The sequence below is a fragment of the Chiloscyllium plagiosum genome, unplaced genomic scaffold, assembly GCF_037043375.1.
Source record: "Chiloscyllium plagiosum isolate Xiang-an unplaced genomic scaffold, Cpla_swu_hap1 HiC_scaffold_4, whole genome shotgun sequence".
In the NCBI taxonomy this organism is placed as follows: domain Eukaryota; kingdom Metazoa; phylum Chordata; class Chondrichthyes; order Orectolobiformes; family Hemiscylliidae; genus Chiloscyllium; species Chiloscyllium plagiosum.
The window spans coordinates 109,826,161-109,844,460 of NW_028270142.1; the positions used below are offsets into that span (position 1 = coordinate 109,826,161).

At 42.0% G+C, this 18,300-nt stretch overlaps 1 protein-coding gene across 3 annotated transcripts in view; it reads right to left on the reverse strand.

The window, feature by feature from the left end:
* The window catches only part of setd2 (SET domain containing 2, histone lysine methyltransferase), a 124,829-nt gene that overhangs the window by 20,232 nt on the left and 86,297 nt on the right, over positions 1–18,300 (reverse strand). For all 3 annotated transcript variants that reach the window (XM_043687964.2, XM_087986585.1, XM_087986584.1), the window contains exons 12-15: positions 17,657–17,785; positions 14,493–15,113; positions 9,244–9,298; positions 5,168–5,354 (exon numbers count right to left, since the gene is read on the reverse strand). In XM_043687964.2, the coding sequence (XP_043543899.2) occupies positions 5,168–5,354; positions 9,244–9,298; positions 14,493–15,113; positions 17,657–17,785 (992 nt within the window). The remainder of the gene's footprint in view (positions 1–5,167; positions 5,355–9,243; positions 9,299–14,492; positions 15,114–17,656; positions 17,786–18,300) is intronic.

Genomic DNA, 18,300 nt, shown 5'->3' on the forward strand with positions numbered 1-18,300 from the left:
TTGCTCGCTGAGCTGTAGGTTTGATATCCAGACGTTCATTACCTGGCTAAGTAACATCATCAGTGGCGACCTCCAAGTGAAATGAAGCGGTGGTCTCCTGCTTTCTATTTATAGGTTTGTCCTGGATGGGGTTTGTGATGATGTCATTTCCTGTTCGTTTTCTGAGGAGTTGATAGATGGCATCTAGATCTGTGTGTTTGTTTATGGCATTGTGGTTGGAGTGCCAGGCCTCTAGGAATTCTCTGGCATGTCTTTGCTTAGCCTGTCCCAGGATAGATGTGTTGTCCCATTCGAAATGGTGGTTTTTTTTCATCCGTGTGTAGGGCTACGAGCGAGAGAGGGTCGTGTCTTTTTGTGGCTAGCTGGTATTCGTGTATCCTGGTGGCTAACTTTCTTCCTGTTTGTCCTACGTAGTGTTTGTGGCAGTCCTTGTATGGAATTTTGTAGATGACGTTGGTTTTGTCCATGGGTTGTACTGGGTCTTTTAAGTTTGAAAGTTTTTGTTTGAGAGTGTTGGTGGGTTTGTGTGCTACTAGGATTCCGAGGGGTCTTAGTAGTCTGGCTGTCATTTCTGAAACTTCTTTGATGTATGGTAAGGTGGTTAGGGTTTCTGGCTGTGTTTGGTCTGCTTATCGTGGTTGGTTCTTGAGGAATCTGCGGACTGTATTTTTTGAGTATCCGTTCTTCTTGAATATTTTGTATAGGTGGTTCTCCTCTGTTTTCCGAAGTTCGTCTGTGCTGCAGTGTGTGATGGCTCGTTGGAATAGTGTTCTGATACAGCTTCGTTTGTGTGTTGGAATGGTTGCTGGTGTAGTTAAGTATTTGGTCAGTGTTTGTCTGTTTTCTGTATACGCAGGTTTGTAGTTCTCCGTTGTCCTTTCTTTCGACTATGACGTCAAGGAATGCGTACATAGCGGACCCAGATTTTTGGTTTGATGGTTAGTAGGGCTGTTTGTTCTAGTCTTTGCATTACCGCTTCTGCTATGAATCCTGATAGCGGAGATCCCATGGGTGTGTGCGCCGTTGGTTTGTTTGTAGTTTATGTTGCTGAAGGTGAAGTGGGTGGTGAGGCACAAGTCCACTAGCTTCATGATGTTTTCTTTAGTAATGTGATTGATGGTGGTTGGGGTGTGCGTGAGATGGTCTCTTCTAAAAGTGTGGTAAGTGTTTCCTTTGCCAGGTCGATGTGGATGGAGGTGAACAGTGCTGTTACGTCGAATGAGATCATTGTTTCGTCTTCCTCTATTTTGGTGTTTTTAGGAATTCCTGGGTGGATTGGATGGAATGCAGTGACTCTTCTACTAGGTATTTCAGTCTTGCGTGTAGTTCTTTGGCCAGTCTGTAAGTTGGTGTTCCGGATAGTGAGACTATGGGTCTGGGGGGGGGGGGGGGCTCCTGGTTTATGGATTTTCGGTAGTCCGTAGAATCGTGGGGTGTTGGTCCCGTCTGGTTTCATTTTCTGGAATTCGGTCTTGTTTAATTGTCCGGAATTGTGTAATTTTCTTAGGAGATATGTAATTTTGTTTCCTAGTTGTGGGGTCGGGTCTAGCGCCACCTGTTGGTAGGTGTTGGTGTCAGCGAGTAGTGCATTGGCTTTCTCTACGTAGTCCCTTCTGTTCAGGATGACTGTGAGCCGACCCTTGTCTGCAGGTAATATGATGGTGTTTTTGTCTTTTTTGAGATTTTGTAGGGCTTTCTTTTCTTGTGTGTTCAGTTTGTTTCCTTCCTTCTTTCGGCTCAAGAGTAGGTGCAACTGTCTGTCTGATCGTTTGTTGGGTTTCTTCCGTGAGTTTGTTGCCCTTCAATGTGGTTTCTAATGTCGCTAGGAAATCCTTCTTGTCAGCGTCTCGGTAATTGAAATTTAGTCGTTTTACTAGTACCGCTTTTTCTGTGTCTGATAGGGTTCGGTCTGATAAGTTCTTTATCCATGCCCCTGTGTTATCGGTTTTGTCTTTGTTTGTGAGTTTGTCCAGTTTTTTCTTCAGGTCCCGATTTTTCTTCATCTGTGTTTGTCGTTGTTTGGTGTTTATGGCTCGTTCTACCGAGTCTGTCCATTCTTGATTTGTTGCTTGTTTGAATAACGGTTTTTGGCGTGCAATTTCCCCATTGTATTTTCGGAGTCTGTGGTGGGCGTCATTGATTAGTTCTCGGAGCATTCTGCGGCCGTTTCGTTCTGTTAAACTTCTGGCTTGAGGTGTTTTTATCGGTGGTTTGTATTGGAGACATTTTGGCAGTACCTGTTTTCACAAACATTCATGCAGGAAGCACAGTTGTTCGTGGGTGGAACTCTCTCGGATGGCATTCCTTTCCCACCAACTTGCCCAAAGATTGATGGGAAAGGACATCACAGTCGAAAGAAAGGACAACGGAGAACTACAAACCTGCGTATACAGAAAACCGACAAACACTGACCAAATACTTAACTACACCAGCAACCATCCCAACCCACACAAACGAAAGCTGTATCAGAACACTATTCCAACGAGCCACCACACACTGCAGCACAGACGAACTTCGGAAAACAGAGGTGAAACACCTATCCAACCCATTCAAGAAGAACGGATACTCAAAAAAACAGTGCGCAGATTCCTCAAGAACCAACCACGACAAGTAGACCAAACACAGCCAGAAACCCTAACCACCTTACCGTACATCAAAAGAAATTTCAGAAATGACAGCCAGACTACTAAGACCCCTCGGAATCCTAGTAGCACACAAACCCACCAACACTCTCAAACAAAAACTTTCAAACTTAAAAGACCCAGTACAATCCATGGACAAAACCAACGTCGTCTGCAAAATTCCATACAAGGACTGCCACAAACACTACGTAGGACAAACAGGAAGAAAGTTAGCCACAAGGATACACGAATACCAGCTAGCCACAAAAAGACACGACCCTCTCTCCCTCATAGCCCTACATACGGATGAAAAAAACCCACCATTTCGACTGGGACAACACATCTATCCTGGGACAGGCTAAGCAAAGACATGCCAGAGAATTCCTAGAGGCCTGGCACTCCAACCACAATGCCATAAACAAACACACAGATCTAGATGCCATCTATCAACCCCTCAGAAAATGAACAGGAAATGACATCACCACAAACCCCAGGAACCCCATCCAGGACAAACATATAAATAAAGAGCAGGAGGCAACAGCTTCACTTCACTTGGAGGTTGCCACTGATGTTACCTAGCCAGGTAATGAAACGTCTGGATATCAAACCTACACCGTGGGCGGCACGGTGGCACAGTGGTTAGCACTGCTGCCTCACAGCGCCAGAGGCCCGGGTTTAATTCCCGCCTCAGGCGACTGACTGTGTGGAGTTTGCATGTTCTCCCAGTGTCTGCGTGGGTTTCCTCCGGGTGCTCCGGTTTCCTCCCACAGTCCAAAGATGTGCAGGGTCAGGTGAATTGGCCATACTAAATTGCCCGTAGTGTTAGGTAAGGGGTAAATGTAGGGGTATGGGGTGGGTTTCGCTTTGTCGGATCGGTGTGGACTTGTTGGGCCGAAGGGCCTGTTTCCACACTGTAATCTAATCTAATCTAATCTAATCTACAGCTCAGCGAGCAAACCTACACCCTAAACTAGTTGAGTTTTCACAAAAACTTGCAAGATCATTTTGTACTCTGTTGACTAACAAATTACTGGACTTGTTGAATTTGGTTTCAGAAGTGTACAATCAAAACAGAAAATGTTGGACGTATTCAGCCAGATTATGGTAGCGTCTTTGCACCGAGCCTTGTCGGAGCACTGCAGCAGATCCGAGCTAGAAATGTTGGCCAGGGATCACAGTGTGTGAAGTGACAGGCAACTGAAAGTCAGGGATCGTTTTCACAGATGGCATTTAGGTGTTCTTGCAAAGCAATTGCCCAATCTGATCCACCATCTGCACTTCTGTCTTCAGCCCTTCTCTTCCTTCCCACAATATTTTAGGGTTCCACTGGTCCTCACTTTTCACCCCAATAACATCTACAACCAAATGATCATAGACACCATTTCCACTCCCACCTCAAGCAGGATGCCACCACCAGACACACATTCCCCTTCCATGCAATAGCACAAGGCCGAACACTTGCCCATTTACGTCCTCCCTCCTCACTATCCAAGGGCCCAAACACCTTCCAGGTGAAGCAGCGATTTACCTGCACTTCACTCACTCAATCTAGTCTACTGTTTTCTCTGCTCACAATGTAGTCTCCTTGATGATGGGGGAGATAAAACGCAGACTGGGCCATCACTTTGCAGAACACCTTTTCGTCTGCAAAAATGACCGAGTTTCCAGTTTCCTGCCACTTCAACACACCACTGTATTCAATGGTAACCATTTCTGTCTCAGACCTACTGCGGTCCTCCTGTGAAGCTCAGTGCAAGTTGGAAGGACAGCACCTCATTTTCCACTTGCGGACCCAGCAGCCTTCTGGATTTAATATCAAATTCAATAACTTTAGGGTGTGAACATATCTTCCACTTACTTTATCCATCCCACAACCTGGGCCCTGTCATCACATGGGCTGTTTTCAGTAGCCATTCACCTTTTCACATATTTAAGGTCCCATTATCAACTCTTCTATCTCTCTGAGCATGGTCCATCCTTTTGTCTGCCTAACTGTCTTTCTCTTCCGCTGGTGTCTATCTCCACCTATCGCTAACTCCTTTAACCACACCCACCAACTCTGCCTTCAGCACCTTTTCGTAGCTACAGTCTTGAAGAGTGGACCCAAAATGTTAACTCTGATTCCTCTCCACAGGTACTGCCAGTCCTTTGGAGTTTCTCCAGCAATTTCTGTTTTTGTTGTAAATTTCCAGCATTTGTAGTTCTTTATTTTACATCAGTAAAAGTAGTAGCTGGTTATTACCTCAATACTATTTGTGTTGCTTACATTGCAAAAGTAACCACAACTCAAAATTTATTTGGTTGGAAAATGCTTTGGGTCATCCTGAAATTATGAAAAGCATGGTACAAGGTAAGAATTTTGCTGTAGGTTACCTAGTTATTTTCCCCAAATCTGATAAAGTAAGTATACCAACACGAATGACACTGGAAGTTTCAGCCTGATACGATCCATCACTGATAAGTCACCACCTAAGAGTGACGGAGGGCTTCCTAGAGCCCAGAATACGATCAGAATAGGCATAAAGAAAGAAAGAAAATAAGCTTGCCTTTCATCTGGGACAGATCTTTTCAGTCCTTCTCTCTCGTAGGCTGACGGAGGTGGAGAAGTTGCAGGTTTACGTTTTTTACGATCTTTGCTAAGTGTCTTGTCAGCATCTTTCTCTTTACCCAGGTTCACTGGTGTCTTTGGAGCCTGGGAAACATCCTTCTGTGTTGTCCCATCCCTGCTTCGCTCTAGAACGCAAAAAATACAAAGCAACAGGAGAACTTTCAATTGGGATTGAGAAAGCAACAGACAAGTCCACAAAAAGTGAATCTTTGGTTCGATTTTGTTCCCATTTCTCTCTTAAAATAAAACTCTACTTAAATTAACCCCTCTGGTTTCCCGAGATGGTGAACAGGGAACAACAACATTGATGGTACAGACTGGCTTGCCCAATTTGGCGGAGATCTCCATGCTAAGAGCAATCACCTCCTCTTATGTACCAATGATAACAAACATTATCAAATGCCACATCACTAACTAGCCCTGCTATAATAACTAAATAAATGCTCAGCCTGTAGTCCCTTCCCTGACTTTGCTTTGCCAAAGAACTAGGTCAGATACAGCTGTTATAGTGAGTCAGACAGCAAGTCAAGTGCAGTATTACCATCCTTTCAGATCTCTACTTGCCACAACAACTACTGATTTACTTCACCATCCTCTCTCCCTCAGCAAACCTTTGCTTTTATAATCTAGCCTCACCAGATCGGTTTTGATAAGCTCCATCAAATCTACAAGGGGCTCATGAATTTCTTGTCACCAAGAAAGGAGCATTTAGTTGGATACGAGATTTCTCCTTGTCCTCATCACCAAGCTCACCTCAAAGCCTGCCCCCTAGCCTCACCGCAAAATCCTTGGCACATTTACGCTCTTCCCCTCCTGTCATTGTCAAGCATATCGCTTCCACGAGAGCTATCCACTGCTCGTTCAAACCCTTCCCCAGGGAACTCACAACTTCCCTTTGCATTCCTATCACTGTAAATGGTTTCCCCCTCAAAACTTTTACCTTAGGAACCTGATCAAAATCTCACTCTCAAACCCTTAGTTTGTGATTTCCAATTTTGTTTTACACTTATTGAATATGTTATTGCTGAATGAATTGATCACCATCTTTTCCACAGCCCTCAGTTTGGAATTTCCTTTGATCAAGTTTGCACTTTGTCATGCACTCCTAAAAACACAATATCCTATGTGACTCTGACCATGATGAACCCCAGTGCCCTCGGCAAGAGGGCAGTTACGCAGATTCCAAAATGGTCAACAATGACACCTTTCTCTGTGCCTTTCCTCTGTTGGTCAGCTCCGTAGGATTGATATGTTTGGTTTCACTGTCAACTCAAAGCAAGTTCAACCATAACTTATCTTCTCACTGTCACTGCTGGAGTTCACCAGTCAATCCTCAGCACTCTTCCCCTATCCTTGTCCACATTCTGCGTTTGATGACATCTCTTACAGACATGGGGTCACTTTTCATATGTACATCAACAACTCCCAGAATTAGGTCATCACTGCCTCTTTGGACCTTCCCAATGCTCCCATGACCCTGACATCTGATCCTGAACATCCATCATTTATTTCAGTTGAACATTAAGCAGTTTGGCCACTGATACCACAATCCTTATATGAATAACATCTCTGGTTGAACCAAACTTTGCATCTTATTTGACTCTAAATTGTGTCTGACTTCATATTCTTTCCATCAGAAAGACTGCCTACCTTTGCCACATGTCAATCTTCTGCTAAAAGTCTCTAACGAGAAGTTGTCACCTCCAATGTTCAATGCTCCCATGTCTCTTTTTTTGACCAAGTCCCACTTTCGCATCATCCTCTTCTCATTCACATAGGAGGTGGTGATGGCCAGTGGTGTTATTGCTAGACCCAGGTAATGTTTGGAGGAGCCAAGGTCAAATCCTACCATGCCAAATGGTGGACTTTGAATTCAATAAAAGAAATCTGGATTTAATAGATCTCCATGAAACCATGTTGACTGTTGGAAAAACCCATCCGGTTACTAATGTCCTTCAAGGAAGGAAACTGCCATTTTTATCTGGTCTGACCCACATATGTCCAGACCCACAGCAATGTGGTCGACTCTGAACAATTAGGTATAGGTATTAAATACTGGCTCTGGCAACAACACCCATATCCGTGAATGAATTAAACAAAATACATTAGCTTCTAGTTTCTCAATGCCTAAAATTTGAATTCACAACTTGTGGTTAAATCCCTCCACGTTGTCACCTCTCCCTTTCACGGTGACCTTGTCCAGCTGTAAAATATCATATCTGAACACTATGTTCCTCTGATTCTTTCCAGTGGTACATTTTTCCTGTCCTTCACTACCATCAGCTTCAGATGTCGGCTCTGGAAATCTTTTCCTAGACACGCTTAGGTTTTCAGTTCAGTCAATCTGCCTGATTTTTTCTCTTCAGTTGGATATCAGGGCTAATTAATTGTAATTTGCTCTTGTGGTGGGAATAGACAGAGGGAAAAGGGGTAGTCATACTGACAGCACATCCGATCACCATCTCACAAAAACATCTGGGTAACGCACAATGGCTCATGTTGACTACAGGCAGTGAATGTGTCAGGTTGATGTGGAATAACAACCTGCATCCTCCACATCCAAAACCTATAGATTTATGAATGGTCAGCAAACAGAAGTGGCGACCTAGGCTGCTTTGCACAACCCACTCCCTATACTGACAGATCAATATTGTGATGTGAACTGTATGCTTTATGTATAAATTTAAAATTATTTATTGCATGCTTAGGTTTTTGACTTAGTGATTGTGGGATTTGAGTGAGTCTGAAGTCAATCATTAATTTATCAGTATTTCTGTAACCACGGTGATTTCTTTCAAAAACAATTTTGACACCTGGCTTTACACTGTATGGGTTTTTTGCACCACCAACGGACTTTTGTTTATTTTTGATTGTTTTGTGATCTAGCAACATAAATAATGGAATCTGGAGGTTTGCTAGAAATGGCTAGAACATTTATTTTTAAGCTGAGGAGAAACACCCATAGCTTGGAGAAGTAGACTTGGTTTTGTTTTTTATTTTGAGTTCTTGAGTGAAGTCCTTGTTGATCTGTTCTCCTGAGAAGGATACATAGTGAAGTAGGTTACCTTAGAATGAGGAGTTAGTGTTACTGTATGGCCAGAAGTGTTAGGATAAAACTCTGAAGAGGTAATTAAAGCTGAGTATACTTAAACAGATGTATGATAGCTTCTTCCAGGAGCTATCTGCAGGTCTGGTCTAAAAGCTGAAGTCAGCACGAGATACTAAGGGTGGAAGTGGAACAGTGGTAATTTTGATAGATTAGTAATCCAGAATCCAGGCCAATTTTCTGGGAATATGGATTTGAATCCAACCACTGCAGATGGTGAAATCGGAATTCAATAAAAATCACGATCAAAAAGCTAGCCAAATGGCAACCATGTAACGACTGAAAAATTGCCATTTGGTTCACTGATGTCCTTTAAGAAAGGAAATCTGCTGTTCTTACCCAGTCTGGTCAACGTGACTGAAATGATCTAACGAGTCAGTCAATTCAAGAGAAACTAGGGATGTGTAACATATGGGGACCCAGCTAGTGATGCGCGCACTGCCGGTAAGGGAAAAAAGTGCGATTTACTATGTTATAAAGAATAGTAGACAGCCTGAGGATTGGAATAGTTCTTAAGGTGACAAGATAATTGACAAAAAGGGAAGATTAGGATTAAAATAAACCGGTCTGGAATACAAAAGCAGATTTTACAAAAGGACCACAGAGAAAAGGTGGGGTAGTGGGATTACACAGACTACTCTTGCCTAAAGCTGGCATGACACAGCACATCAAAAGGTCACCAAGAATCATGAGACCAAAAAATGGTTACATCATGGTAGAGGAATGGTGCAATTAATTGTTGGTGCTTTCGACACAGTGACCAATAAAATATCTGGGGAGTGAGGAAATGGCTGGGTCACTGAACAAATATTTCATATCCATCTCCACAGTCAAACAGGCAAAATTACATATCAACAAGTCAGAGTAGTAAAGGAGTTAATAGAGCAAGCGGCCTTTGTCATACTTACCAGTACTTTCCCGTTCTGTTTGACTTCGATCCTTCTTGGGAATTCTGTATACCTCCTAAGTAACAAAGTTAGCAAAGTTAGAAACGGGCATTTATATCAAACAATCACATCTTAAAGTTATCCTTGCAAAATGACTGCTGTGTTGGGAAACATAGCAGCTATTTTCCATCGAGCAAGGTCTCACAGCATGGCACCAGGGCTAAGAATTACCAACTAATTTTGGATGACTTGTAAATGTTATCTGGTGTGCCAGAATTATTCTCTCTATAATTCTTCAATTAGTGCCATGGGATCTTTAGTATCCACCTGGACAGTTGGACAAGACTTTAATTCATTGCTTTCTTATTAGAAGAACGGCACCTAGATAAAATAGGAAATATGTCTCTTGAGCCAGCTTTACCACTTCATAACATTATGATGGATCTAACAGTGTCCGAAACACCCCTTTCCCAGGAATCCCCTATAACCAATGAAGATCAAAATTCTGTCTAAGTTAACCTCGAATATATTCAGTGATCCAGCCTCCACTGTTTTCTCGGGTGCACAACTGTCAAGATTAACAACCCCCTGAAAGAAGAAATTCCTCATCTTCATCTTAAAAGGGACAGTATTATTTTGAAACTGTGCCCTTAGTTCTATTCCATCATTAGGGTGTCCAAATGTGGTTAGGTGGATCACGCATGCTAAATTGCCCATTGTATTCAGGGATATGCAGACTAGGTGGATTAGCCATAGGAAATACAGGATTAGGGTAGTCGGGTGGGTCTGGTTGGGATGCTTTTCAGAGGGTCAGTGTAGACTTGATGGGTTGAATGGCCTGTTTCCATATTGTAGGGACTCTGATTAGAAGAAACCTCCTTTCAGCATTGGCCCCATCAAAAACCCTCAGATCACTTTGCATTTTAATCAGATCATTTCTTAGACTTTGAATTGCAATGCTGTAAAACTAAATATTTATTCATAAGGCAACCCATCCCTTTGGGAATTAGCCTAGTGAATCTTTGGATTTTTCCCTAATGCTAGTACATCTATTTTGAAATGAGGGGGGTCAGATCCTCATGCGGTACTTCAGGCGTGAGCTCACCAGCAGCCTGCACAATTGTAGTAAGGTAAGGTATCTCGACTGTTACGCTTCACCTTCCTGTGGCAATGCAGCAATCCATCAATGGTGGGGAATGTTAATCCAGGCTGAGTATGGCAACATAACACTGCTCACCGCTACACAAAACACAGCAATGGGTCTCAACCTCACCAACTACTGATTAAGATTCATGGAGAAGGTCTGGCTCGCTCAGAACAACTTTATTGAGCAGAAATGAGGTTGACAATGGAGTCCAAGCTTCTCATTCATAATTTAGAACATTAGTTATATGTCTCATCCTTGACCTCTCCTCCAACTCCTGCCAAAAATCTACTAACACCTGAGCCCTTTAACATATAACCCCAATCGGCCTAGGAAGGTGCGGCAATAGATTCTTGAACTATAGGGTCAGAGAGTGAGAAATCATAACAGTCCAGCCACGGCCTGTTATTTTCTTGCATAAATATACTGGACAACACAAGATAGATATTCCCTCTGGTTTTCGCTGGCTGCCCATGGCATGGATTACCACGTGGTCAAGCATTCTAAATGCTTATGCATCGTCTGTTAGTTTCACACACAATGGTTGTTTGATTCTGCCACTGTCTCAGTTTGTCTGCTGCTGGAATCTTCATCCACTCCTTTCTTGTATTCAGACTCAACCTGATTTTAAAAGTCTCGTGCTTATTTTCACACCTCCCTGAAACCTCCCTGTTTTTATATTTCATTTCCTTTGAAATAAAGGTTAACACCCTATTTGCCTTCCTTGTTACTTGTTGAACTTGGATGTTATCTTTTTAATGATTCATGCACAGGAACTCTCAAATCCCTTTGTGCTGCCACTTTCTGCAGTCCTTTCCAACTTAGATAATTTTTAAACTCTTCCATTCCACCTGTCAAAGTGCATCACCTCACATTTTCCCACATTATATTCCATCTGTCAAATTTTGCCCACTTACTTAACCTTCTCATCCTCCACCAATTATGATCTTAACAACAGCATATTTCCTCATCAAAGTAATTGATCATAGAATCCATACAGTGCAGATGGAGGCCATTTGGCCCAACTGCACCAACCCTCCGAACAGCTTTCCACCAAAACTAACATCTCCTCCATTTCTGGAACCCTGTATTTACTATGGCTAATCCATCTAGCTTGAACATCTGTGGGAGGAAAGTGGAGCACCTAGGAGACCCACGCAAACATGGACAGAATGTGCAAACTCCACACAGACAGTTGACTGAGGCTAGAATCAAACCTGGGTCCCTGGTCCTGTGAAGCAAACCACTGTACCACCCATGATGTATATTGTAAATAATATTTGTTCCAGCACTGATCCTTGTGATACTCCACAAGTTACTGGTTAAAATGCCCCTACACCTTGGGCTCTTATCTCATTCAGTAACCTGTGTGCGATAACCTGTCAAATGCATTTTTTGAAATCCAAATATATTACATCCATTGGTTTCCCTTTATCTATTTTTTTTTACCTCCTTGAAGAACAGTAACAAGTTTGCAGTAGGATTTCCCTTTCATGAAGCCATGTTGACTCTCCTTGGTCAGATTATGTATTTTAAATAGCTCTGCTACTATTTGCAACAGACTCTCTCATTTACCCCATGACAGATGTGAAACTAGAGTTACCTTTCATTTATTCTCCCTCCCTTTTTGAATAAGTGCATTGACAATGGTGGTTTTCCAATTCTGAGACTTTTTTCTGAATCTAAGAAATCTTGAAAGATTATTCCCAATACATTCTCTATTGCTGTAGCTACTTATTTTAAAATGTGAGGATGCAACCCATCAGGTGCAGAAAACCGACTGACTTTCACCCCTATTGTTTCCCTAGTGACAGGTATTGTGTTTTTTTCTCCCTTTTTTGCACCTTGATTAATTAGTATATTTGGAATGCTATTAAATTCTTCTACTGTGTAGACTGTGGCAAAGTATTTATTTAACTCCTCTGCCATTTCCTGGTTAACCATGATTACTTTCCCAGGTTCATTCTCGAATAGGCATATGTTCACTTTGCCCCTCTCCTCCCTTTTTATATATAGAAGCTCTTATTGTCCATTTATATATTGCTTGTTACTTTGCTCTCAGTTTATTTTCTCCCTCTTTAATATTTTGCTGGTCGGCTTTCCCAATCCTATGATTCAGCACTAATCTTTGCGATGTCGTATGTTTTTGCTTTCAGTTTGATACTATCCTAAACTTCCTTGTTTAACTATGGCTATTGCACCCCTTTCCTAGAGTCCTTCTTCCTCGCTGAGGCATATCTTGCTGAGGGTCGTGAACTATTTTCTTAAACATCTGCCACAGTTCCTCAAATATCTTTTCTGCTAAATTTCTTTCCTAGTCCACTCAGTGGTCAGCCCCATGACCTTGATTTAAGTTTAGCAATTATTTCTGACCCCAGTTTCACAAATTGAACGCTAAATTCTGTCATGTCACGGTCACTGAACCCTACGGAGCTCTTATACGGAATAATTTCTCATTACACATTATCAGATCCAACACAGCCTTATTCCACATTGGATCCTAACATTATTGCAGGAAACTGTCCCAAAACCCCCCTATGAACTGTTTCTCATGGCTACCTTTGCCAAACTAATTTTTCAAATCCACATTAAAATTAAAGTTAGCCATGTTTTCTTAAAAAAAATGAACTCATGATTTATTCTTTATCCTACAGAACAGCTACTGTTAGGGTGCCTACACACTCCTCCCATCAATGTCTTCTTTCCCTTGTTATTTCTTTGTTTAGCCATATGGATTCTACATCTGATCCAGATCATTTGTTTCTATTGTAATTAATCCATCTTGTACTAACAAAGCTACCCATCACTCTTCCTGTCTTACCTTTTGAAAAATCACATTCTTCTGAATATAGTTCCCAACTTTGATCACCTTGTAATCATATCCCCATAATAGCTACCACATCATGTTCATTAGCTGGTGGATCATTTATTTTATTCTGAATTCTACATGTATTTAAATAAAATCATTAATTTTACCTTTTTATCATTATTACCCACTTTGACCTTTACTACTGCCCTATTTAATGTTCTTGTGAAATATGTTGGGACATTTCATTGTTTTAAAAATGCTATATAAAGTAGTTGTTGCTTGACACATTGCTCATTGCTGCATGGCTTTGCCGTTTAGACAGAACGGTACATTAGATCATGATGGGGAGAAAGCAGCTCTGACTGCTTTCTGTGCTTTCAGTTGTCCAATCTCAGAAGTTGATTCGAGAATTTCAGTTACCATGCTCATCTGAGGAGAGTTAACTCAGCCGAGATAAGGTTCAAACCTGGTATGTTTGAACTGTTACAATATGAGGCATAGCCTTCATCCATTGAGCCAGTGGGGGACCTTAACCATAAATCTTCCAGTGTGACCGCATTTCCTTTCCACCACTTCACTTTCTGTTGTTGGCACTCGTTAGTGACACTCTTGCAGGTTTGAGTCCCATAGCTCAATAAAAATTATCGGTATTTTCTTTGTGGAGGTGTGTGTGCGCAAACAGGCCATGACATGCTGCAATTGCAAAGCCAGGCCAGTAAGTGGTGCATTCCCTTACCCATTTGAGCAATACTATGGGAGATTCACAAGTTCTTTTTCCAACAATTTTTTTTAATATCACTAAAGGCAACTCTGCGGGGGCAAGAAAACAGCACTTTTGCATAGATGGCACTGACTAAAAGGAAGTATGGAACTGCTAGATGAGAAAAGACAACGGGCAAACATATATTCCCAATTTATAGGATTGGATCCACCTTTTATTTCCCTATTTGGCCATATTCATTCCTGCCATTTCTGATGTTGAATCTATCCAACTTGCCTTCCCCCATTCCAGTGGCTGCATATATAACAAAGATGAAGTTAATGACTGTTCACTGTAATCCTATCACAGACTCAGACGCGCAGGGAAATCCCAATGGTGCTCAATGTGGAAATCGAAGCCAAACTGTCCAGACATCATGAATCAAATTGCTTATAGATCAATCTCAAAATGATATTTTCTGAAAACAATTGTCCTAATTTGCATTTGATTGTATCAATATAGTACAGACTATTTCCACCTAAAGGAGCCTGCTGACCACTCGCTCCCTGAAATTCGGTGCGCATGGCATTTCAACTCCTTCAGCTGCTAGTACCTACCTTCAGGTCCTTCCAGACATCAAGCAGCTTCATTGCCAGCTCACTCACATCTTCCATTTTACCAGGTTGCTCTTGGCTTCGCTCGCTCTCTGCATCAGAAATGCCTTCTTCTTCGTCCTGCGATGGCGTCTCCACCAAGATCCCCTCTTCCAGCTTTGTCCCATTGGTTGTTTTGGAAGCAGGATCTGTCTCTTGGCCCTCCCCATCATCAGCCGGCACCTGGCCTGGCGGCTCCTCCTCGTCCAGCGGGAGGCATGGCGACGGTTCTATAGTAGCAACAACCTCATCCTTCGCTTCTTTGACCTCAACCTCTCCGTCAGAGGCTTTACTCGTGTCAGAAAGGCCACTGTCCATACTGTTCTCACTCATGATCTTCAGCCTCTTCATTACCAGTTTTTTGGAGGGGTCAGTATCAGCTTCAGTGCTCTGCTTCAATGCTGGATCCTGTGTGTTCAGCGGTGTTTGTGCACGGGAGGTATTTTCACTCGAGTAACCGTCTGCCTCGCTGATCTGGGGAGCTGAGGCCTTCGTTTGAGCCCAACGCTGAATGATAGGCAGGAGTTTGCTTTCCTCCAACATGTTCTTGGTGGAGATTGGTAGCAGTTCCAGGGTCTTCATGATCTGTGAAGACAAGCGAACAATTCTATAGTCAATGCTATTCTCATATTCCAACTTCAATGGTTGGACTCATGACCGAAAAGAGGTAGAATTCCTTAGCAATATTAGTCTTCCTTCAAAAAGTCATGCTTTATGTCACAATTTCATCCACTCACCTTGCCCATCCCTTCACATTTCAACATGACAGTAAGCTGAAGGACCACACTCTATGTTGCAATTTTTTAATGTTAAATTCTCAATGTTTTGTGCTCTTATCTTGATTCCTTGTTACAGCAGCACCACAGTGTGGAGGTTCTATAGTATAGGCCAATCTTTTACACTGCAGAACTGGGACCCAGAAACAGAGCAGCTGATTTGGTCACTCCCTCTTCCACCACTGGGTATCAAATAACAACGTCAAATCCTTGAAGGAGTTATAGAGGAATTTTACCAGGATAATATTAGGGATGAGAAACTTCAGTTTTGTGGAGAGTGGAGAAACTGAGATTTTGTCTATACAGCAGAATGTGTTAAGGGGAGTTAATGGAAATATTCACTTGTTTGAATGCAGCATAAATAGCACTGTGGTCTGACTGGGCCAAATAGTATGTTTCTGTGCTGTATTTTCTATACGATTCTGCTAAATGTTACGATGAGTTTTCATTAAACAAATAAGAAGGTCTTTTTGCTCTGATGAGAGAGAGTTAGTAATGTAGAACATTGACTTATTGTCAAAAAAAGAGCTGGAGCTGACACAGAAAGAATTTTTCAGTCGGTGCAAAGATGTGGCAGGATGGCGGAATCTGATTCCATAGGAACTTCTAAAAAGGATATCGGCAATGCACATGAAAATGGATTGCTGGGTGCTGTGGGATGTGACGTCCACCTCTTTTCAATGATTGGCCAAATGACCTCCTTCGGCATTACAATATTCAAGGACATGAATGAAGATAAGAGTGTCAAATGGGTAAGTACTTTCTTTACAATAAAAGCAGAGTATGCTCAGCACCAGCTTTTCAGATTCCTCTACTTTACCAGAATCGTTGAGTCTTTCAAGGCCCAGTGCTATACACAGTTAAGACAGATACAGCATGGAAAAGGTAAAGTCAAAGCTGCCTCTACACTTCCCAGGAGAGGTACAGTACTGGTGAGATATAAACCATTTCTATTTAATGGGATATTGGTGAACAAATTTTACTTTGCATTCACAGCTAACATGCAATGCACTGAAGCTTCATCTGAATTGCAGTATTCCCACTTGAGAAGGTGCAGATTCAATTCCCTACTCTACAGAAAACTCAAGAGACACCATCAGGTCAGGATATGGATAACAAATTTCTAAGAAATGATACAAATCAACATTGGGAGAAGCATGGACTAAACAAGGCTGTCAGCATGATTTTGTTAAAGAAGGTAGAGTCTGATTGACTTGACTGCATTTTTTGAGGAAGTAAGGAGTGTCAATTAGTGTAGCACAATTAATGTACTCTACATGGATTTTCTAAGACTTTTGAAAAAAAAACTTAGTATGCAGACTGATTAATAAATTGAAAGCTCTCGAGATCCAAGCTGGATCCAAACTGGCAGGAAGCTGGAAGGCTCTTTCCAAGGGGTCCCATTGTGTACAGTACTGAGCCTGCAGTTACTGGCGGCATGCGTCAAAGATTGAGACCTAAATGTTGGAGGCAGAATAAAGAAATTTGCAGATCACATGACAATTGGGAATATGGCTGAAAGTGAGGAAGGAATCTGTTGAATGTAGGAAAAAAATATCAATGGGTTGGTTAGGTCAGTAGATAAGTGGGAAATCAAATTCAATCCAGAAAAGACTGAGGTAATGCATTTGAGGAGAGCAAACAAGGGAAAGGAATACATAATAAAATGGTAGGAATCTGTTAAGTGTAGAAGGAACCTTAGTGTGCATTTCCACAATTAACTGAAGACTAAAGGTAGATAAGAAGGCACTATAGGGCTACAGATCAAGGGCCATAAGGCTGTAGGTGTTTTGCAGACAGGACTGATACCACAGACAGAATGGCCCCATTTATCCAAATGTACATTTCCATGAGACAGCAGCTTTGTCCCTGAATTCTGAGAAGACAATCCTGGGTCTCGTGATTAGTGGTCTCTCCTCATTGCGAGGACTATGGACTACCAATGCCCAGTGGTAAAGGACGAAGCACTTTATTGCCTGATGTGGCAAAGTTTCTGCAAAATTAGAACTTTTCACACTGCATCATGTTACAAGTTTATCAACCTTCAAACAGATCCATTCTCAAGGAACAGTTTGAAGATAGGAAAACAACTACGTATGTGTGCTCAATGCTGACAGTAAGTGCAGTTTTGCAGCACTACCATTGTTTACTTAGACAAACATAAAATCCGTACAAAAATATGACATTAAATCCTGTGCTGTACCAACCAACTTCACTTTGTGCCATCTTTCAGCACTTGTTAATATTTGAGCTCTCTCTGCTGGAGAAGGGTGAGTATTGCAGCTTCCCATGCATGCACCCAGATACAACACTCAAGTGCAACATGCCCCACGAATCTTTAGCTCAACGTACTTCAGTCTGAAACTTAATATTGTTGCTGGAGTTGGCCCGGCTATCGCCGAGCTCAGTCATCCAGATCCATAGCAGCGATAATCCATGGTATTCCAGAAAGGACTTCAAGCAACTCTGCGAGTGTGTGTTCTGCAAAATGAACATGCACATTAATATGTTGTTTAAAAAACATTATAGGCTGTCAGTCTTCTCTTCGTGGCATTAATCTTTCTTTCCATGCAGGGATAAGGACATCAATAGCAAAGCCTTCATTTGCTGCCCATGTTTAATTTTCTTCCGATAGTGAGAATGCACTGCCTTCCGCCTTTACCACCCTTTCAGGCAGCGAGTTCCAGTACTCACCACGCTCCAGATGAAAAATACTTTCCTTCAATCCCCTCAAAACCTCCTGCTCTTTATCTTAAATCTATTCCCAGAGTTATTGATTCCTTTGCTGAAGGTGAGAGATTTATTCCTATTCACTGTACTGAGCTGTTCATTTAGGTTTCTCCTCTCAACTTTCTCTACTCTAAGGAAAACAAACCTAACCTATTCAGTCTCTATTCATAGCTGAATTGCTCCAACCCAGGCAACATTGCAGTGTCCATCCTTCACACACACTCTAGCGCAATCAAACCCTTTCTCTCGTATCACGACTAGACTGC